Here is a 15,625-nt window from a genome sequence, read left to right as displayed (position 1 = left end):
TATTTGTTCGGGCGTTGTCGTGATCATTACTATAGTTGCCCACCATAATAAAGTAATATAATCTTTAATATAAACAAGATAGCCCATAAAATGCTAGAGAACTTCATCCTTTTATTTGTTTTTACCCTTCCTTTTATCACTACCACAGGCAACTCCGACCGGCTCTAATCTTAACAATTGCGCTCATTTAATTCCCCGCCTTTCTCTATAACTTCGCAACTTCACCGTACCGTTTTGCCGGTTCGCCTTCATTTGCATTGAAAATGATTGTAGAAAACAATCGAAACGTTTGCATGAAGTTCTCTAGCATTGTACGGGCTATCTTGTTTTTTTTCATGGAAAAGGAAAAACTTTTAGCAACTAACACATGTGAACCATATTTGCATTACCTTGTTGTGTTGAAAACTCTTGTGTTATCGCAATTTTTAAATTTTCACGAAAGTGGAATGGAAATGTTTCGTAGCACCACAGTGTACCTCTTGTGAAAAAAAAACTTGTTACAAAAACTTCTGTCCTATTAGTTTCGCTTTTGTGGTAAATATGTATCCCTTCAGCTGGAGAAAAGGTTAAAGACTACAGGATTAAACAACAATCGAAAAATTACGTTGTTGAGATTACCAGAATATTGATGTTTTTCATGTATTTTTTTGGCAGTGTTATTTTTTAAATTAATCGTGCAATGGCTCCCAAAATAACTACGTTTCTCTGCGTTAGTGTTTGTGTTCCGTAAAAGTAAGTTTTGTAGGAATGTTTTGGTTGCCAGTTGCCACAAGCTGAACTTAAACGTGCAGAAAACGAGTAAAGTTTCTTGTAGTTATTAATGTTTATGCACTGACAGCTAGAAAATCTGTGACTTTATAATACTTTATTTTAACATTATATACATTGCGTATCGTTATGTAGATGTGATTACATAATGTTAAGAAAATGTGGGTTTTGAAATCTGTCTTGACTGAAAAAAGCGTGAATCTTATTGCCAGCAAGGTTTATACTTGTGGACGAAAAGGAGCAGATATCAACGTTGAAAACGATTCCTCAGTAAGCAGAAAACATTGTACAATAGAAATTACCGGAAATGCACAAGGTTTGTGCATTAAGGATTTTTCCAAGTATGGAACATTTTATGCCAAGAATATAAGTGAAAGTGCTGATATTTCGAGCATTGATTTCACTAGACTGCAAGGTGAAGTGGTTTTAAACAGCAAGGATGTTGTAAGAATTGGTGTTTTAAAATCTCTGTTTCGTGTTTCTTGCACAAAAATAATGGTCTTGCACTCAAAACTTGACAGAGCAGAGAAAACTGAATTGCAACAACATGTGGCAAGTCTGAATGGAGTTGTGATCAGTAACTGGTCAAAGGACGTCACCCACCTTGCTATGAAGGAAATAGTTCTCAACATAAAAGTGACACAAGCTCTTGCATGTAACTGCCCTATTGTCACCTGTGCATATTTTAGGGCTTTTACCGAAGCTATTAAAGTAAATTCAACTGCACCATTATGCAAGGACTACATTCCTAATATAGCTGATGAAGGACTGAATAAAAATGAATGCTCCTTTGCCCAAGACAAGAAAAGAGTTACTTTGTTTTCTGGGAAAACCTTTGTGTTTTTGAGTAAAAAGCAATTCACTCGACTCAGTAATACTTGTAGTCTTGCTGGGGCCACAACGAAACTTACTCAAGTTTCTAATCTTAACCTGAAAATGATGCCCATAAAAGATACTTTAGTGGTATGTGGTGCTGAGGCTCAGGATTCCATGGGAGATACACTATACGGGCAATTACAGGAAAAGATGATTGAAGTTGGTTTGAGGTTCATTCAGGAGTTTGAAGTTGGCCTTGCATTGCTCTACTGCTCCACAGAAATGTATTGCAACCCTAAATTTGACCTTCCTCCTGATGGGACATTCACAAGCTCTAGTTTATCACAATTTAATGCGCAAACAATTGAGATGGGAAAAAGCTTAAAGGCTGATGAAATGCCTTGCACGTCCAGCAGTCTTGTTCCAGAAACAGTAGATGTAGACTCGACTGAGGTTATTGAAATACCAGCGACAAATGTTGAAAAACGAGGCCCAAGGAAGAGACATTTGGATATAGAGCAAGAAAGTGATGCTGCACCAAGAAAACTGGCTAAAACAAGCAGTGATGAAGAAGGTCTCTTCGATTTAAACCTTAAAAGTAAGAAGCCTAAACCTGCTCCCAAGAAGAAGAAAGCTGTAGAAAAGATCCCTATAGCGGAAAATAAAAGTAAGCCTATTGTGGTTGAGGCACCTAAGGAAGATGTTGTTAATGTTGTGGAAGAGTCAGATGATAACATGGATGATCTTCCTGATAGCTGTATAGCTGATGACAGTTTGTGGACAAACACAAATACTATTGAGGAAACTAATGTAAGTCGTGCTGCTGACACTGAAAAACAGCCTTTGGCAGATAAAGCGTCGACGACAAGAAATATCAAGGAATCTCCCAGCACAGCAAAACATCTTAGAGAACCACAGATTCCTGTTCAGGATTCAATAACTGTAGTACCTCCTACGCCAATGGAAATGGAAGGTATTGTCAAAAACTCCGTAAAATCTGAGCCAATTGATGATATCCAAAGTTCGGTTTCTAGGAGCCAACCTGTCGACACACAAACATCACAACATTGGGTAAATTCACAAGACCATCATGTAAAAAGTGAGACTGCAAATTTGGATCCAGAGTTGCCATTTAAAGATCTCACAAAAATTAATTATGTGTCGCTTGTCGTTAAAAAACAAAAAAACAAACAACAGTTACTGCCAGGTGATGCCACTGGCATAAAGAACTTCAAAAAGTTTAGGAAAGTGTTTCCTCTGTATTATAATAGTGGTTCACAGACTAACACAGCGGAGTCAGTTCAGCCCCCGAAGATTATTGGTGGAAATGATCTTTATAGACATGACAATCGTATTGAAAATGATTACGTAATTGATGACTGGGCGTTTGGGCAGTCCCAGGAAGAGTCCCAACAAAGTCAGGATTCAAATCCATTTAGACGTTTAAGAAGATGAATATGGAAAAAACAAAATTATAATTGACTTGCTGATCATGCAAAAATCTTAAACAATGCAATAGTTGTTAATTAACAATTATTTTTCTGTCTTGCAGTAATTTCTTGCCAACAAAATAAGTAATGTGTTATGTTTTTTTTTGTATGATTCCCTGTCATTGCCATAGCTTTTGACATAAAACATAAAACTGCTTTTTCAATTGAATCATTTTGACATGCTTAAAGACTGTTCTACATATTTCATTACTGTACCACAAAACAAAAGTGTTTCATTATGCGTAAGTTCCATGTTAACACGATTCCTTGCTTTTTATGCAATAATTGGTTATTTTGTATTGAAAAACTGTTCCACACTTTTGCAGGTTTATAATAGGTTAGAACTGTTGTGGTCCACAAACTCGTGGAGTGATTGCTTTGTTTTGTGATGGAATAATCCATTCAGATGCAAAACCATGTCCTTGTTCCAAACTAACGAATGGTGGACTGACAAACAGACATTTGGAGAAGAATGCGGTCATGGATGCCTTTGTGTAGAAAACATTGACAATTCTTCTGACAAACTCAGTAAGATACTGTTTATTGTTTTGCTGTAAAGTTTTATTCGAGCCAGGTGTTAGAAAGTCTCAAAATGAAGTAATTTTTGAATCAAATTTAAAATTTACAGGTAAAGTAATAACAGGATCCTACCAAGGAACCCTGCACATTTATGCTCCCTCTGGTGGCTCGGCTCATCAAGCACATGATGTGTTGCTGGAGATGAATCTACAGTTGCCAATTCTGCAATTGGCCGCTGGTCGTTTTATGTCGTAAGTGACCTTACAGAGACCTATTTTAAGTATAACATTTAGCTTTAAATGTTATTGATCATAAGGCAAAATTGTACATGCCAAAGATACATATGACACCAAAGCATAAAATTTATTCATTGCTATGTTATTTTAGTGTGCTGATTCCTGTTGTCGAAATGACATTTTTCGCTTACAGTGTGTCATCAGATCTGCATTTAGCAGTTCTTCATCCTCGACTTCTAGTTGTGTATAAAGTTTCTATGGCAGAAGGAGCAATCGACCACGGACACCAATACAAGATGGAGAAGGTTTATCAGCACAAGCTTGATCGTACGGCAGCAAATATGACTTACGGTCCCTTTGGTGGCGTCCAAAGTGAGTTTAAACCTCGAGCAAAATCAGTAATGCCAGGGTTATCATCAGCCATCAGGCCATAAAAATCAAGCTGATATTTGGTGATGTTGCAGATCAAAATTATGGTTTCTTTCAGTCTAATTTCCCAGTTTTGAAGGCTCATTTAAATTATATTGAAAAGGAAATACATCTTAAAACGTTAATAACAGTGTGCTATGTGATAACCAAAAATCTGCAAAATAATAGAAAAAAACATTTCAAGAAATAAGCAATTTGGTATTTTCTAGGACAACTCTGATTATTAAAGGGTTTTTAAAGTATTATAATGAAAAAAAAACAGTAAGAAAATATTAAACTCAAGCATTCAATCTTGACTTCAACAAGAAATTCCCAATATACTTATTTGTACTTGTTTGTAGACCAGGATTTCATATGTGTTCAGTCTATTGATGGAGCCCTGTCGATATTTGAACACGAAACATTTACTTTCACTCGATTTCTGCCTGGATTTTTGCTGCCTGGACCTCTTGCATATAATCCAAGAACTGATTCCTTCTTAACTGCTTCCTCAAGTCTATTTCTTGAGTCATATAGGTGAGATTTTGTCAGTATACAACCTTGTGGATTTTTTAAAAAGTTATTATGTTATGTGAAAAATCTGAAGTAGCATGGAAATGTACATATACAGGAGCTCCTGCTAGGTTAGTTATATTTGACAGGCTTTCAGGTGTGTGCAGGGCATGCTAAAGGTATCAGTTTAGCCTGCAGAAAAAAAACATTTCCATGCTGCTTGTGTTATAAACTATATAAGATGGAAACCACCACAGTAAATGTAACAAAATAGGGAATGATTCCCATGACCAAAATACAAATACTATGTCAAAGTGCACACGAAATGCCTTTTGAAAAAGAGTCTTTGAAAAAAGTATGTTTGTATTTTACTTATTCCAATAGGGGATTTAATGATATGTCACAAAAGATTTAGGATGTTTTACAAATACTGTACAATATTTTGTACACAGTTACCAAGTTCTGGCGGTTGCTACAGATTCGGGGAAAAAAGAAGAAAGTCAAACCATGAGCAGCGGAAAAAAAATAAATGTAAGTTTGTGTGTGATAATGAACTTTGTATAGAAGGGTAATTCTTGTGCTTGTAGGTTGATTGGAAATTTAATTTGGGAGAAACTGTTCTGGATATTGTTGTGTTGCAACTTGCCTCGGGAACATCTGTTATAGTTGTACTCGGTAAGTTGATTTTTTTGGTCGATTTTGTTGTTAAATTTATATTTTCTGAAGAAAAGTGTTGGTGAGAAATAACTTCAGTAACTACTTGAAATAGAAAAGCCGAAGCTAACATGTTATCAATAGCATATTAGCTTTGCCTTTTCTATTTCAAGTTATCAACTTTGTATTTTGCACCCAACTTAAGTAATGTTATTGCATATTATTGGCTCCACTTTGCTTATCATGTTAATTAAATTGTTTGCAACAAGATGTTCCAGATTGGGATCAGCTAGTTTATTGCAAACAATAGAAAAATTGATTGCCCTAAAATACTGTTTATGTGATGTTATATTATGCTTACTTAAAAAGTTTTAAGATTTTGTTAGAGATGTAAGACAGGTCTAACATTCCTCTTGTTGAAGTTTTTTAACTCTTCTTAGGTGAACGGGCCTTGTTCTGTTTGGAAGAGTCTGGAAAACTACAGTTCATGAAGAAGTTTGAATACAACGTTGCCTGTTTCAAAACCCAAACTGTCGACGAAGAAACTTTGGTGCGAACCGTTATCTGCACTCATTCTCAACAACTGCTGGTTTATGATGGTGTAACACTAAAATGGGCTGCAAAATTGAGAATGTTACCAGTGTGCATGGACGTAGGAGATTTTAAGTAAGGTTTTCTGTTGATTGTGTTTGCTTTTTTCCATTTGTATAATTTGGGTATTTTTTTGGTGATTTGACTCGGCATTTTGTGTAGAACAAGTCATATAAATGTACTCCAGGTATCATATTAGGGGACAGTAAAGTTGTATAATACATGAGCATAAAGCTTATTTTTATGTTGTTATCTTTTTGGCCAACGAAGACTCTGTTGAACTCTGAAAATTTTTTGAACAAGTCCTGTAAATCGTCCTAAGTCGCTTGTTTATCATTTTTCCTGGATGTATATATATGTGCATATATTTCACCATGCTTGCAGACATCATCGGTATTACTAAAAACACAAATAACGCAGTTTAATAACCAACTCAAATGTAAGAATGTACGTAAAATAAACTACAAACTGCCCCTTCTAAAAGGCACCATACAAAATCTTGAAATTTGGAATTTTAGGGATGTACATGGTATGCTCGTATTGATGAATGACTGCTGTCAAGTCTCGTGTTTTTACCTTGGCACGGCACCCACCATGTTCAGTTTACCGAGATCCAAACAACGTGAAGTTGACATCAACACCCTCGATGAGAAGCTAAACAAACTTAACCGGAAAATACTGGAGGTGCAATCTACACAGGGTAAGGAAGTGATTAGTTCATGGACATTTACACCAGAAACAAATTGTAAATTTGAAAAATATTTTTTTTTATTTACAAAAATGTTTATTATAAGTTTCTATCCAGTAAATTTTACAAAAGGGTCACCAAGTTTAACATGGTTATGGTTAATAACCAGGTCAGTACGCATGGAAATGCTTATTTCCTGTTAAAATCAGCTGGCTTTTGGGAAATATATTTGTCTCTTAAAAAGACCAACAGATTTAATACTTGGAAATACACATTTGTGCAAAAAAGTTTGACAATAACACAAAATATTGTTAAAATGAGTAGGTTTATTTGTTTGTTTGTAACAGGTGATAACATAATATCTCAAAAAGAAACAGATGACCTGCAAGTTTCTGTCCAAGTTCCGAAAAACCTGGACAAAAAATCTGTAGGTTTTGGTTGCATAACATTACAAGGTATTTGGTTTGGTCTGATTTGTCTTTATTGTAATTTAGGCAGCGTCAAAGTACTCGGGACCTGAAATTCCTTCGATATCAGTTCAGGTAATTTCTTTTCCAACGTGTAGATTGTGAGCATAGTTGCTAAATTATGATTATGTTATCTGGTGTGTATTGTGTGGAATAATAAAATTTTTTGTCTAAAAAACTATTCCTTTAAAAACTGGATTGCAGCCCAAATTTGGTCTTAAAAAAATTGTTAAGATGTTTATTTATTACTTTACATGCTTTAGGTCAATTAATTATAAACCAGTTCCAGTTTGTTTTCAACTCTCAGCATTATTGTATTTTTAGGTTTCATTAAAAGTCGCTCGACGTGTCACCAATGTTCAATTGTCGATTGAGAGAAACCCAGCAATCCAATGCACTCTTCACCAACTTTCGCTTCAAGCACTTTGTAAGTGGATTTGTCGTCGAGTTCTATGGGTTATTGGTTCCTATAAGCCCCACTCATTTTTTAAAATACCACAGTTTACGGAGAGATTTGTTGGTGAAGTAGTCTCAAGTGTGGCTTTTATGTGTATTTGTCATTTATATTCTTAGTGTTAAGTTAATTATATTTCTTTTTTAAGCGACCTACTCCTAAAGTCAAAGGACGCGTGAAACTCTTATGTGTGAACTGTTTGAGATAATCCATTCACAATTTCACATCGCAGTCTTTATAACAAAGTAGACACTACTTGTGTGAGAAGTTCTTTTGAAATTTGACTTGCGATAATCATGTAATTGAAGTCACTAAAACTTACTTTTATGTTGGATCACTTTGAGTTTTTTTCATTCAAGCTTCGATGTTCAATTTGTACAATGAACTTGTGACATGTTTGGTACAAAAATATTAAATTTATTTCTGTGTATGTTTATAAAAGAGGGCCCTAAATTTCCACAAGATGCAAATATTCTACAAGTCATACACACTTGTACATGATGTTTTATTCCACTTAGAGATTAATCTTTCATATCTTCCACAACTGGATATTTAATTACAAATGATTGATTGTTGAAAAATGACGCAGTAATATTTCATGCAATGGCATGATAGGCAGGATCGCCCCACTGCGCAGGTCCTTGCTTGGCGATCACAGCTAACGTATCGCGATCATGAGGTTTTCAGGCTTGGCTGCCCAGGCAATGCAGCCCAGCTGGATCAGCCACTTTTTCCTGACAAGTCGGAACAAGATTTGAAAAATCAATCGCCCCACTGCGTATCATGATCGCGATACGTTAGCTGTGATCGCCAAGCAAGGACCTGCGCAGTGGGGCGATCCTGCCTATCATGCCATTGCATGAAATATTACTGCGTCATCTGATACGGTGGTAGAGATCCCCTACGTATATGTGAAGGTTGCCTGGCAAGTTGTGCGCTTGCGCACCAGTGTACCTTGGCCACAATATACCCCGTGAAACCACTGAGCTCCTGTAGCTCAGTTGGTAGAGCGTTGGGCCTGGTTAGCCCAGGGTCGTGAGTTCAAACCTCACCGGGAGCTTGATTGTTCAAATCTTGTTCCGACTTGTCAGGAAAAAGTGGCTGATCCAGCTGGGCTGCATTGCCTGGGCTGCCAAGCCTGAAAACCTCATGGTTGTTGAAAAATGTTAAGTTTGTTTTATTTTAATGTTTTAAGCTGACAGTGAGCATCCGCCATCAGTAAGGCCGTCGTTTTTCCTCCAACAGGATTTTGTGCCTTCTCGTCTCACGCAGAATGTCACCGTTCATTACCAACAAGCGTCAGGTACAAAAAAAACATTTAAAATTCGTCGCGCACTGTCATTGATTTTTCATTGTATTCACGCTAGAGTCAAAAAGAATGCATATGCTCATTGTTAACGTTATTATATGAGTCGTTGTATTTCTCTTTATCTTGAGTTGTTTTGCAGGCGTTCCTAAAGTCGCCATGACAACGATTGAACTTCCTTTAACTCTCGTGGCGAAAAATTCAGCACCGGTAAAAAAATTGGACCACAGGGTGACGCTGGAGAGCAATATTGCCTGCGTGAATTTGATGGAAATTTTTAGCGGTTAGTTTTTTTCTGATACTCTTGCTATAATCAAACTGCAGTTAAATAAAGACTCTATATTTGGTAAGTTAGTACAGCTTTATGTTGTATTTGGTGATTTAGGTTGTTGTAAAGTTGTAAGAATAAACTATGTTTTTAAATATATAGCTAGCTACTAAAACAGAAGTGATGGCGGCCAAATAATTCCGATAATCAAAATTCATGTTTTTTTTCAAAATTCACGTATAGTATTGACTACTGCGTGTTCAGCAAACCGTGACATGTGCCTATATTTTTACATACATCTCGTTTTTATGCTGCTCGTTAAACTGCCAATGGAGTTGTATTTATTGGCGCCTCAATGAACATCGCCACAGTACAGTATTCAGTTCGAATAACTTTTCCATTTTGCCCAGATTTTTCGTGCGATTCCAGCGGTCCACATTGCATTGGGTTCGAATACTACAGCGGCCCTACAGCTACGATTCTAACGTCGAAATCATCAAGTACGTCGAAAAATCACCCGAATTGTCAAAGCACATAACCACTTTTTTTCTTCCACAGACCGTTATCGTATACAGTGTGATTCGTATGACGGATTATGGTTGATTACGTCAGAGTTGGTTTCGCGGTTGAAATTGATGCGACCTGATATACACATTACAATACAGGATCAGCCGGCATTGGATGAATACATGCACCTAATTGACCTTCATTATCAGGTAATGAACATCTCTTCTACATTGTTTCGTGCTGTGAGTTCCACTTGGGAGTATGTTACAGGTTACATCCCTATGTAATATTACCTACACATGTTTGTTTAACGTTTAAGGATGAAACTGTCCGTAAATATCTTAGGATGGAAATTGGTTTGGTGAAGTCCACGTCCATTATGAATGGCATACTCAACTAAAACGTATAGAACCAGTGATATTTGCAGTAGATTGGTCTGTGGGTGTTTCTAAAATCCTCTACTGTCACAGTTTCATGTAAAGTGTATAAGAACTGTGGCAACGAAGGTATCAAAAATACTTCTGTACTTAACGTACGAATATTACAGTTGTCAAGTTTGAAAAAAAAAACGAAAAAACAGCAAATTGTCAATATTTCACAGCGATGGAATTGTTTTTAAGTATGAACACATAAAATATTCGCCCAGAGTGCATACATCGACTTGACGTAATCGTATCTAACCCTAAAATATAGTACATACATCGGTATAAAACTCACAATTGATGTTTTTCAGCTTCGGGTGACGAGAGAGGAGATTCGCCTTGTATTGGAGCAACGCGCTCTGCAATACCGAGCTATACAACGTCGCCTGCTGTCAAGATTTAAAGACAAGACGCCCGCTCCACTTAACTGCCTTGATACTTTACTTGAGGGAACGCACACCCAGGTACAGTAAGGAAATGAATAAATGCAAAGTATTCAAGATCTCGAGGTTTTCCTGGAGATATTAGTGTCCAACTGGATATAAAGGATTGTTTTTTTGTAGTTAAATGATTTCGATCATCCGGATTTCTGCTGCTTTTGTAGCTTGCTGTGTTATTATGGAGAAATTATTACCCAAAATACCACTTTTTGCACTTACTAAAAAAGCATAACTTGTACTTATAATACTTAATATTTTTGAGGTTTTTCTGCAATTAATCTGTGTTAAGATTTTGGCGGTGGCCGACGCACTCACCGAGAACGAGGAAGCTTTGAAGAAATGTTCGTGTAGTTTGAGTTCAGGTACCAGACTTTTAATACTGCTTTGTACGGTGTGGAGGGAATTGAGCGAAGCGGAACAAGACACTTTATCATCGGTTTTGTGTGTCGACCATACCTACAATAAGAACAATATGGTGAGGCAATAACTCTGACAATTGCATTTTTTGCACCAACAAGGTTTGGAATAAGTGGCAGGCAAATTTTTACTTCAAACAAAATGTAGTTTTTTGTGTAAGCGGAAAAATATTTTGTATGGTTTTCTGCAATGTATGTGTGACCACCTGGTGTCGCTGCACGGTCACGGCCACAGTGTATATAACAGTATAAAGGCGTACACTGGGACGGGCAATTGAAAAAAGGCCATTGAAAGAAATCCTGGCTTTGAATTCCTGCGTGAACAAAAAAATAGCGTGCACAACCTTTGGGCTTGTTTTTGCTTGGTTTAATACTAGGGCAGTTTTGAAAAAAAATTGAATTTGGATTGAAGTATGAATTATTAATTTATTTGTGTTTCAGCAACAACTCATGTCGTCATCAGTTTGGTTTAAATACAAAATTACTTGAAATTCACATTGGCAAATAAACTTTAAGTGACAAAATAGGGTTTTACAACTTAACTAAATCTAGTAATCCTCCACCAGTGCTTTGATCCTCATCTTTTATCGATTCAGGGATGGGAAGAAATGGTGGACGCAGGGATCACTTCTCTCCTCCGGACTTCTATGTCATCCAAGACAGGAGTCAGGGAACCAAACTTCAGTTACGGTCAACATGGATTGGAACTCCCCCAAGACACAAATAAGGTTAGAACCTGATCCCCTTCTACTGCTTTTCACTTCTGTTAACTGTGTAAGCTGTAGACAGATGGCCACTGTTTCGTCCTATGCGGTCTCATCAGTGCAGCTGGTGTGACTATCTGACGACTTTGCTGACCAAACGGCCAAGCAAAGACTTGTTTTCTGTTAAGTCTGATTTAAACTTAATTAAGTGAAAGAAATTAACAGGGCCATTTTCTGGGTGATTTGTTTAAAATATATTGTAGGTAAAATGCATATTGAGCCACTGTTGTGAGCTATTAGGTCTCACCAATGCAGTTTTGCGGTGACAATACGACAGTCTTGCCGACCAAACGGTCATGCGAAGACTTAATGGGTCGAAATTAGGTCGAAACAGAGGCTCAGTTGCAGCTCCTAGAAAACATATTATCGCTTTTGTGTACAACCAGAAATACGCAGATTAGCGAGAAATTTGTTTTTTGATGTTGTAAGTCACTATAGATTTAGTCACACCAGTGTCGATTACCATGTGAATATTAGATTTGGTTGCCCAGTGGAACAAATTATTGAAACAGTTTTTTTGCCGCACTGGGATTCGAACCCGGTTACCCTGGGTAAGAAATCCCGATCAGATTTTGTGCATTGTGTAGCGGACGTTGACTTCAACCGGTGTTATTGGAAATAAACTCGCGTTAATATTGCAATACCTGAAAACAAAACTCCATCTAGAGGACCGCGATTTGCCAAAACAATGTATGTTGTATTTGAGCACTGATGTATATCGGAATAAGGTTCGTTGATCTGTTAAACATATGTGTGTGTGCAGTTAAAGAAACACCTGATGAGTTTATTGGACAAACTTGCCAAGGGAGCTCGTCTGCCAACTTCTACAACCTCAAAACCCCCAAACCGGAAAATAAAGGAGAAACACAAAGAATGTGAGTGCACTTAATTGTGGACGGTTGGAATTTGTCAAAAATAAATTCTTTAAAATGCGAAAATCAATTTTAAAACAAATTAAACTGTGCCACAGTCGTATACGTACAACTGCAACAAGAATGTTCATTGCAATACTATACCATTTCTCAGTGCTTTTCTCGCGTCACAATGGAATTTCGTGGTCATATAAATGCTGTCTATCCATACCGTCTGGACTGGCTGTAGCGAATATTTAACTGTATTAACATAAAAAATAACAACTTATTCAGGTTTTTAAAAACTAGTCGGTTTGTGGTCGTACCGCGGTACGCCATGGCTCGTTGTCTGTGCTACAAACATGTCAATAACGCAGAGTTTTGTGTGAAACATAAAAATTAATTGCAAGCGCTTGTATGTTATACAGCTGCAATTGTTGTTGTAATCAGGCCTTTCCTTTATGACACTAGCGAAGAAATGGTGCAGGGCCATACCGGTACTTGGAATTAAGATATTACATCAATATATAGATTCACTTACACTGACTTAAAAACCTGGCGTATCGTGAACAAATTAAGACGATAAAACTGCACCGTGACCCGAAAAGTTTAAGAAGTCTTGCATTAAAGAACCATCCATTAAATTTTATGAAACCTCAGCAAGCAATTGGACATCTGCAACGACATCTTTATGCATTATACAATACAGTAGCAAAATCTCTCCAATCTGATTGATATGATACAAGTGCAGTTATTGGATGTGCAACGATTTATCCGTTGTTTTTATCGTGGTTCCATTGAACTTTGCAGTTCCATCGAAACCAACCAGCGAGAAGAATTCGTTTTTCGACGACGGTTTTGACGCCGAATTGGAATCGTCGGAACCACTTTACGCGAAGTAGGCCCAACTAATTGCTGTAATTCTCGCTGCTATGCAACTCCACACACGAAAGGAGTTTTTTAAAACTGTTTTGTTCGTTGAAAGGGACCACGCGAATACGCATAAGTTTAATTTGGCTCTTCTTCTAGAAGTGCACCCCTTCTAAAAAATATTAAATAACAAATGCTTGTATTAGCGAAGTCAGTATGCTTTGAACCTCATTTTTGTGAATTGTGTAAGCTGCAGACAGATTGCCACTGTTTCGACCTAAAAAGGTCTCATCAGTGCAGCTGGTGTGACTTTCAGAGGACTTTGCTGACCAAACGGCCAAGCAAAGACTTCCACTTTGTGGTGACTATACAATCACCGTAATCCGTTGGGCACCAAACTAGGTGCAACCTTACGGAAAAAACAAGGTGGAAACACTATGGCCAAGCAAAGCTCAACCATTACCGTCAGGCCCCGTTTTGGCTCCACTTTGCTTATCCCATTTTTTTGGTTTTGTAATCTTACAACGATCTTTGGCTGATATTCTAGGCCTAGGACAACAATATAGAAAGTGCAACTACTTAATAAGGATTTGTTGTAATCAGTTTTTTTATCTACTGAAAAATCATTTTCAGCCTCGAAGATATGTTGCCACCTGACACGTACGTAAAAGAACCTCCCGTGTACAATCCACCGACCTCATACAACGGTAACTTCGGTTTCTGTCATCGTAGCCACCTATATCTGATGTGTTATAATTTTTTAGACACAAAATACAACCAAAATTACTCCACTATTCCCAACGGTAACATGGAAGAAGAAGACGAAGGTAAAATAAATACGAATGTGTTTATTCGTTAAACGTTGTTAAAAGAACTTAAAACAAAGTGATCAAGTGAAAATAAAAATTAAGCTCCCGGTGAGATTTGAACTCGCGACCCCAGGCATATATCGGGCCACTGTTCCACCGACAAACTAAGTTGCCATTATACGGCAAATGTTAAAAAGAAACTAGATAATATTTATCACATAGTGAAATGTTATGACCGCGCTGCTTACAAACGTATGGATGCAATGTTTATTTACAAATTTATTGCAGGAGCCACGTTGTTTAACGGAGGTCACATTGACTATGAAACTCCGTTGGACGTTCGGCTTCCCCGCATTTCAATGGCGGACGATATCGAATCTCCCATGTACCAAGAAGAAACCGACATATTTTCGTAACACACGGAAAATGACTGAAGCTAAACTGTTTGCAGGGGACCAACGACAGTTTTGAAGAAGATGCAGTTTGTCTCGTGCCTGCAATTAGAACGTTTCCACTCTAAAACTGTTTGTAAACTACTTGGTTCTACGTGTAGGTACACTAATAACCGAAAATGAAGAAGTTTCTGGCGTGTCAAAAGGAATATGCAGCCTTTAGAATGTGTCGGAAACTCGCAGCCTGCGTTTTGTTTCCTGTCGGCAAAATGACCTCACTTTAGCAATGCTGTTAATCCTTTTTATTGAACAAGCGTTCCTGGTTCGATCTTCCAGTAGAACTGGAATTGATAACATCCTCTTAACCCATTCCTTCGCAGAATATCACGAGTTGCAATTTATCAAGGCGAATGGTTGGTATTTTGGTATTGCCCCGAAGTTCAGTGTCTTGAAAGCTGGTGCATATTGACAATGGAGTTTGAAAACCCATTCTTGTTGTTACCAACACCTTGCGTGAGTATTCAATTGGTGCTAATCCTTTGATTTTCGGTTTTTACTATTGTAGCTTGATACATTTCTTGTGTTTCTGCAAAAAAAATACTTGGATCTCGTCACTCAAGTTTAGGAATTGCTAGAAGTCCATGAATCCTGTCGGAAAATTTTCTGTTGTGTGCAGCAACCCAAGAGCAATTGATTGTCTGTGTGTTGCAAGCCCTAATGCTTTACTGTGCTTTCCTTGTGTTTGAAACGAGATTGCTTTTATTTTTCCACTGTCGTTGTGCGTTTCGTTCCGTACCTACGCAAAGTAACATTTAGAAGTAGTTTATTTTGAACTCGTGTAAATAAACGCAAAAAAACATTTTTTTCAATTAGCAGCCATTTGTTGTTATTTGACAAACTTGACGCACCATGATCCGCAACACATGTGCCAAGTTGGCGATTATGAGGTAAGAATACATGTTGTTTGATTACAGTA

At 37.3% G+C, this 15,625-nt stretch overlaps 2 protein-coding genes across 3 annotated transcripts; both read left to right on the top strand.

The window, feature by feature from the left end:
• The first annotated feature begins 909 nt into the window (after positions 1-909).
• On the top strand, positions 910-3,400 carry LOC145914325 (nibrin-like). Of its 2 annotated transcripts, XM_083002136.1 has the most exons (2): positions 910-2,557; positions 2,619-2,791. In XM_083002136.1, the coding sequence occupies exons 1-2, from the start codon at positions 928-930 to the stop codon at positions 2,657-2,659; spliced, it is 1,671 nt and encodes a 556-aa protein (XP_082858262.1). In that variant the 5' UTR covers positions 910-927; the 3' UTR covers positions 2,660-2,791. The 2 variants fall into 2 exon arrangements, with proteins under 2 accessions (XP_082858262.1, XP_082858261.1); XM_083002135.1 differs by having other exon boundaries at positions 910-3,400.
• A 5-nt stretch (positions 3,401-3,405) lies between these two features.
• LOC145914324 (protein PTHB1-like) lies at positions 3,406-15,516 on the top strand. The gene is made up of 23 exons (XM_083002133.1): positions 3,406-3,602; positions 3,703-3,844; positions 4,023-4,201; positions 4,600-4,774; positions 5,203-5,281; positions 5,338-5,425; positions 5,845-6,070; positions 6,514-6,695; positions 7,031-7,110; positions 7,178-7,225; positions 7,475-7,577; positions 8,800-8,907; positions 9,053-9,193; positions 9,589-9,678; positions 9,737-9,894; positions 10,419-10,571; positions 10,837-11,022; positions 11,560-11,691; positions 12,491-12,602; positions 13,389-13,476; positions 14,082-14,155; positions 14,213-14,275; positions 14,546-15,516. Exons 1-23 carry the CDS (start codon positions 3,491-3,493, stop codon positions 14,671-14,673), a joined length of 2,847 nt encoding a protein of 948 aa, XP_082858259.1. The 5' UTR covers positions 3,406-3,490; the 3' UTR covers positions 14,674-15,516.
• The last annotated feature ends 109 nt before the right edge of the window (positions 15,517-15,625 follow it).

Source organism: Ascidia mentula, chromosome 9, assembly GCF_947561715.1.
Source record: "Ascidia mentula chromosome 9, kaAscMent1.1, whole genome shotgun sequence".
Classification (NCBI taxonomy): Eukaryota; Metazoa; Chordata; class Ascidiacea; order Phlebobranchia; family Ascidiidae; genus Ascidia; species Ascidia mentula.
Note: the sequence above shows the minus strand (reverse complement) of the source record. Positions and strands in the feature narration are given on the sequence as shown.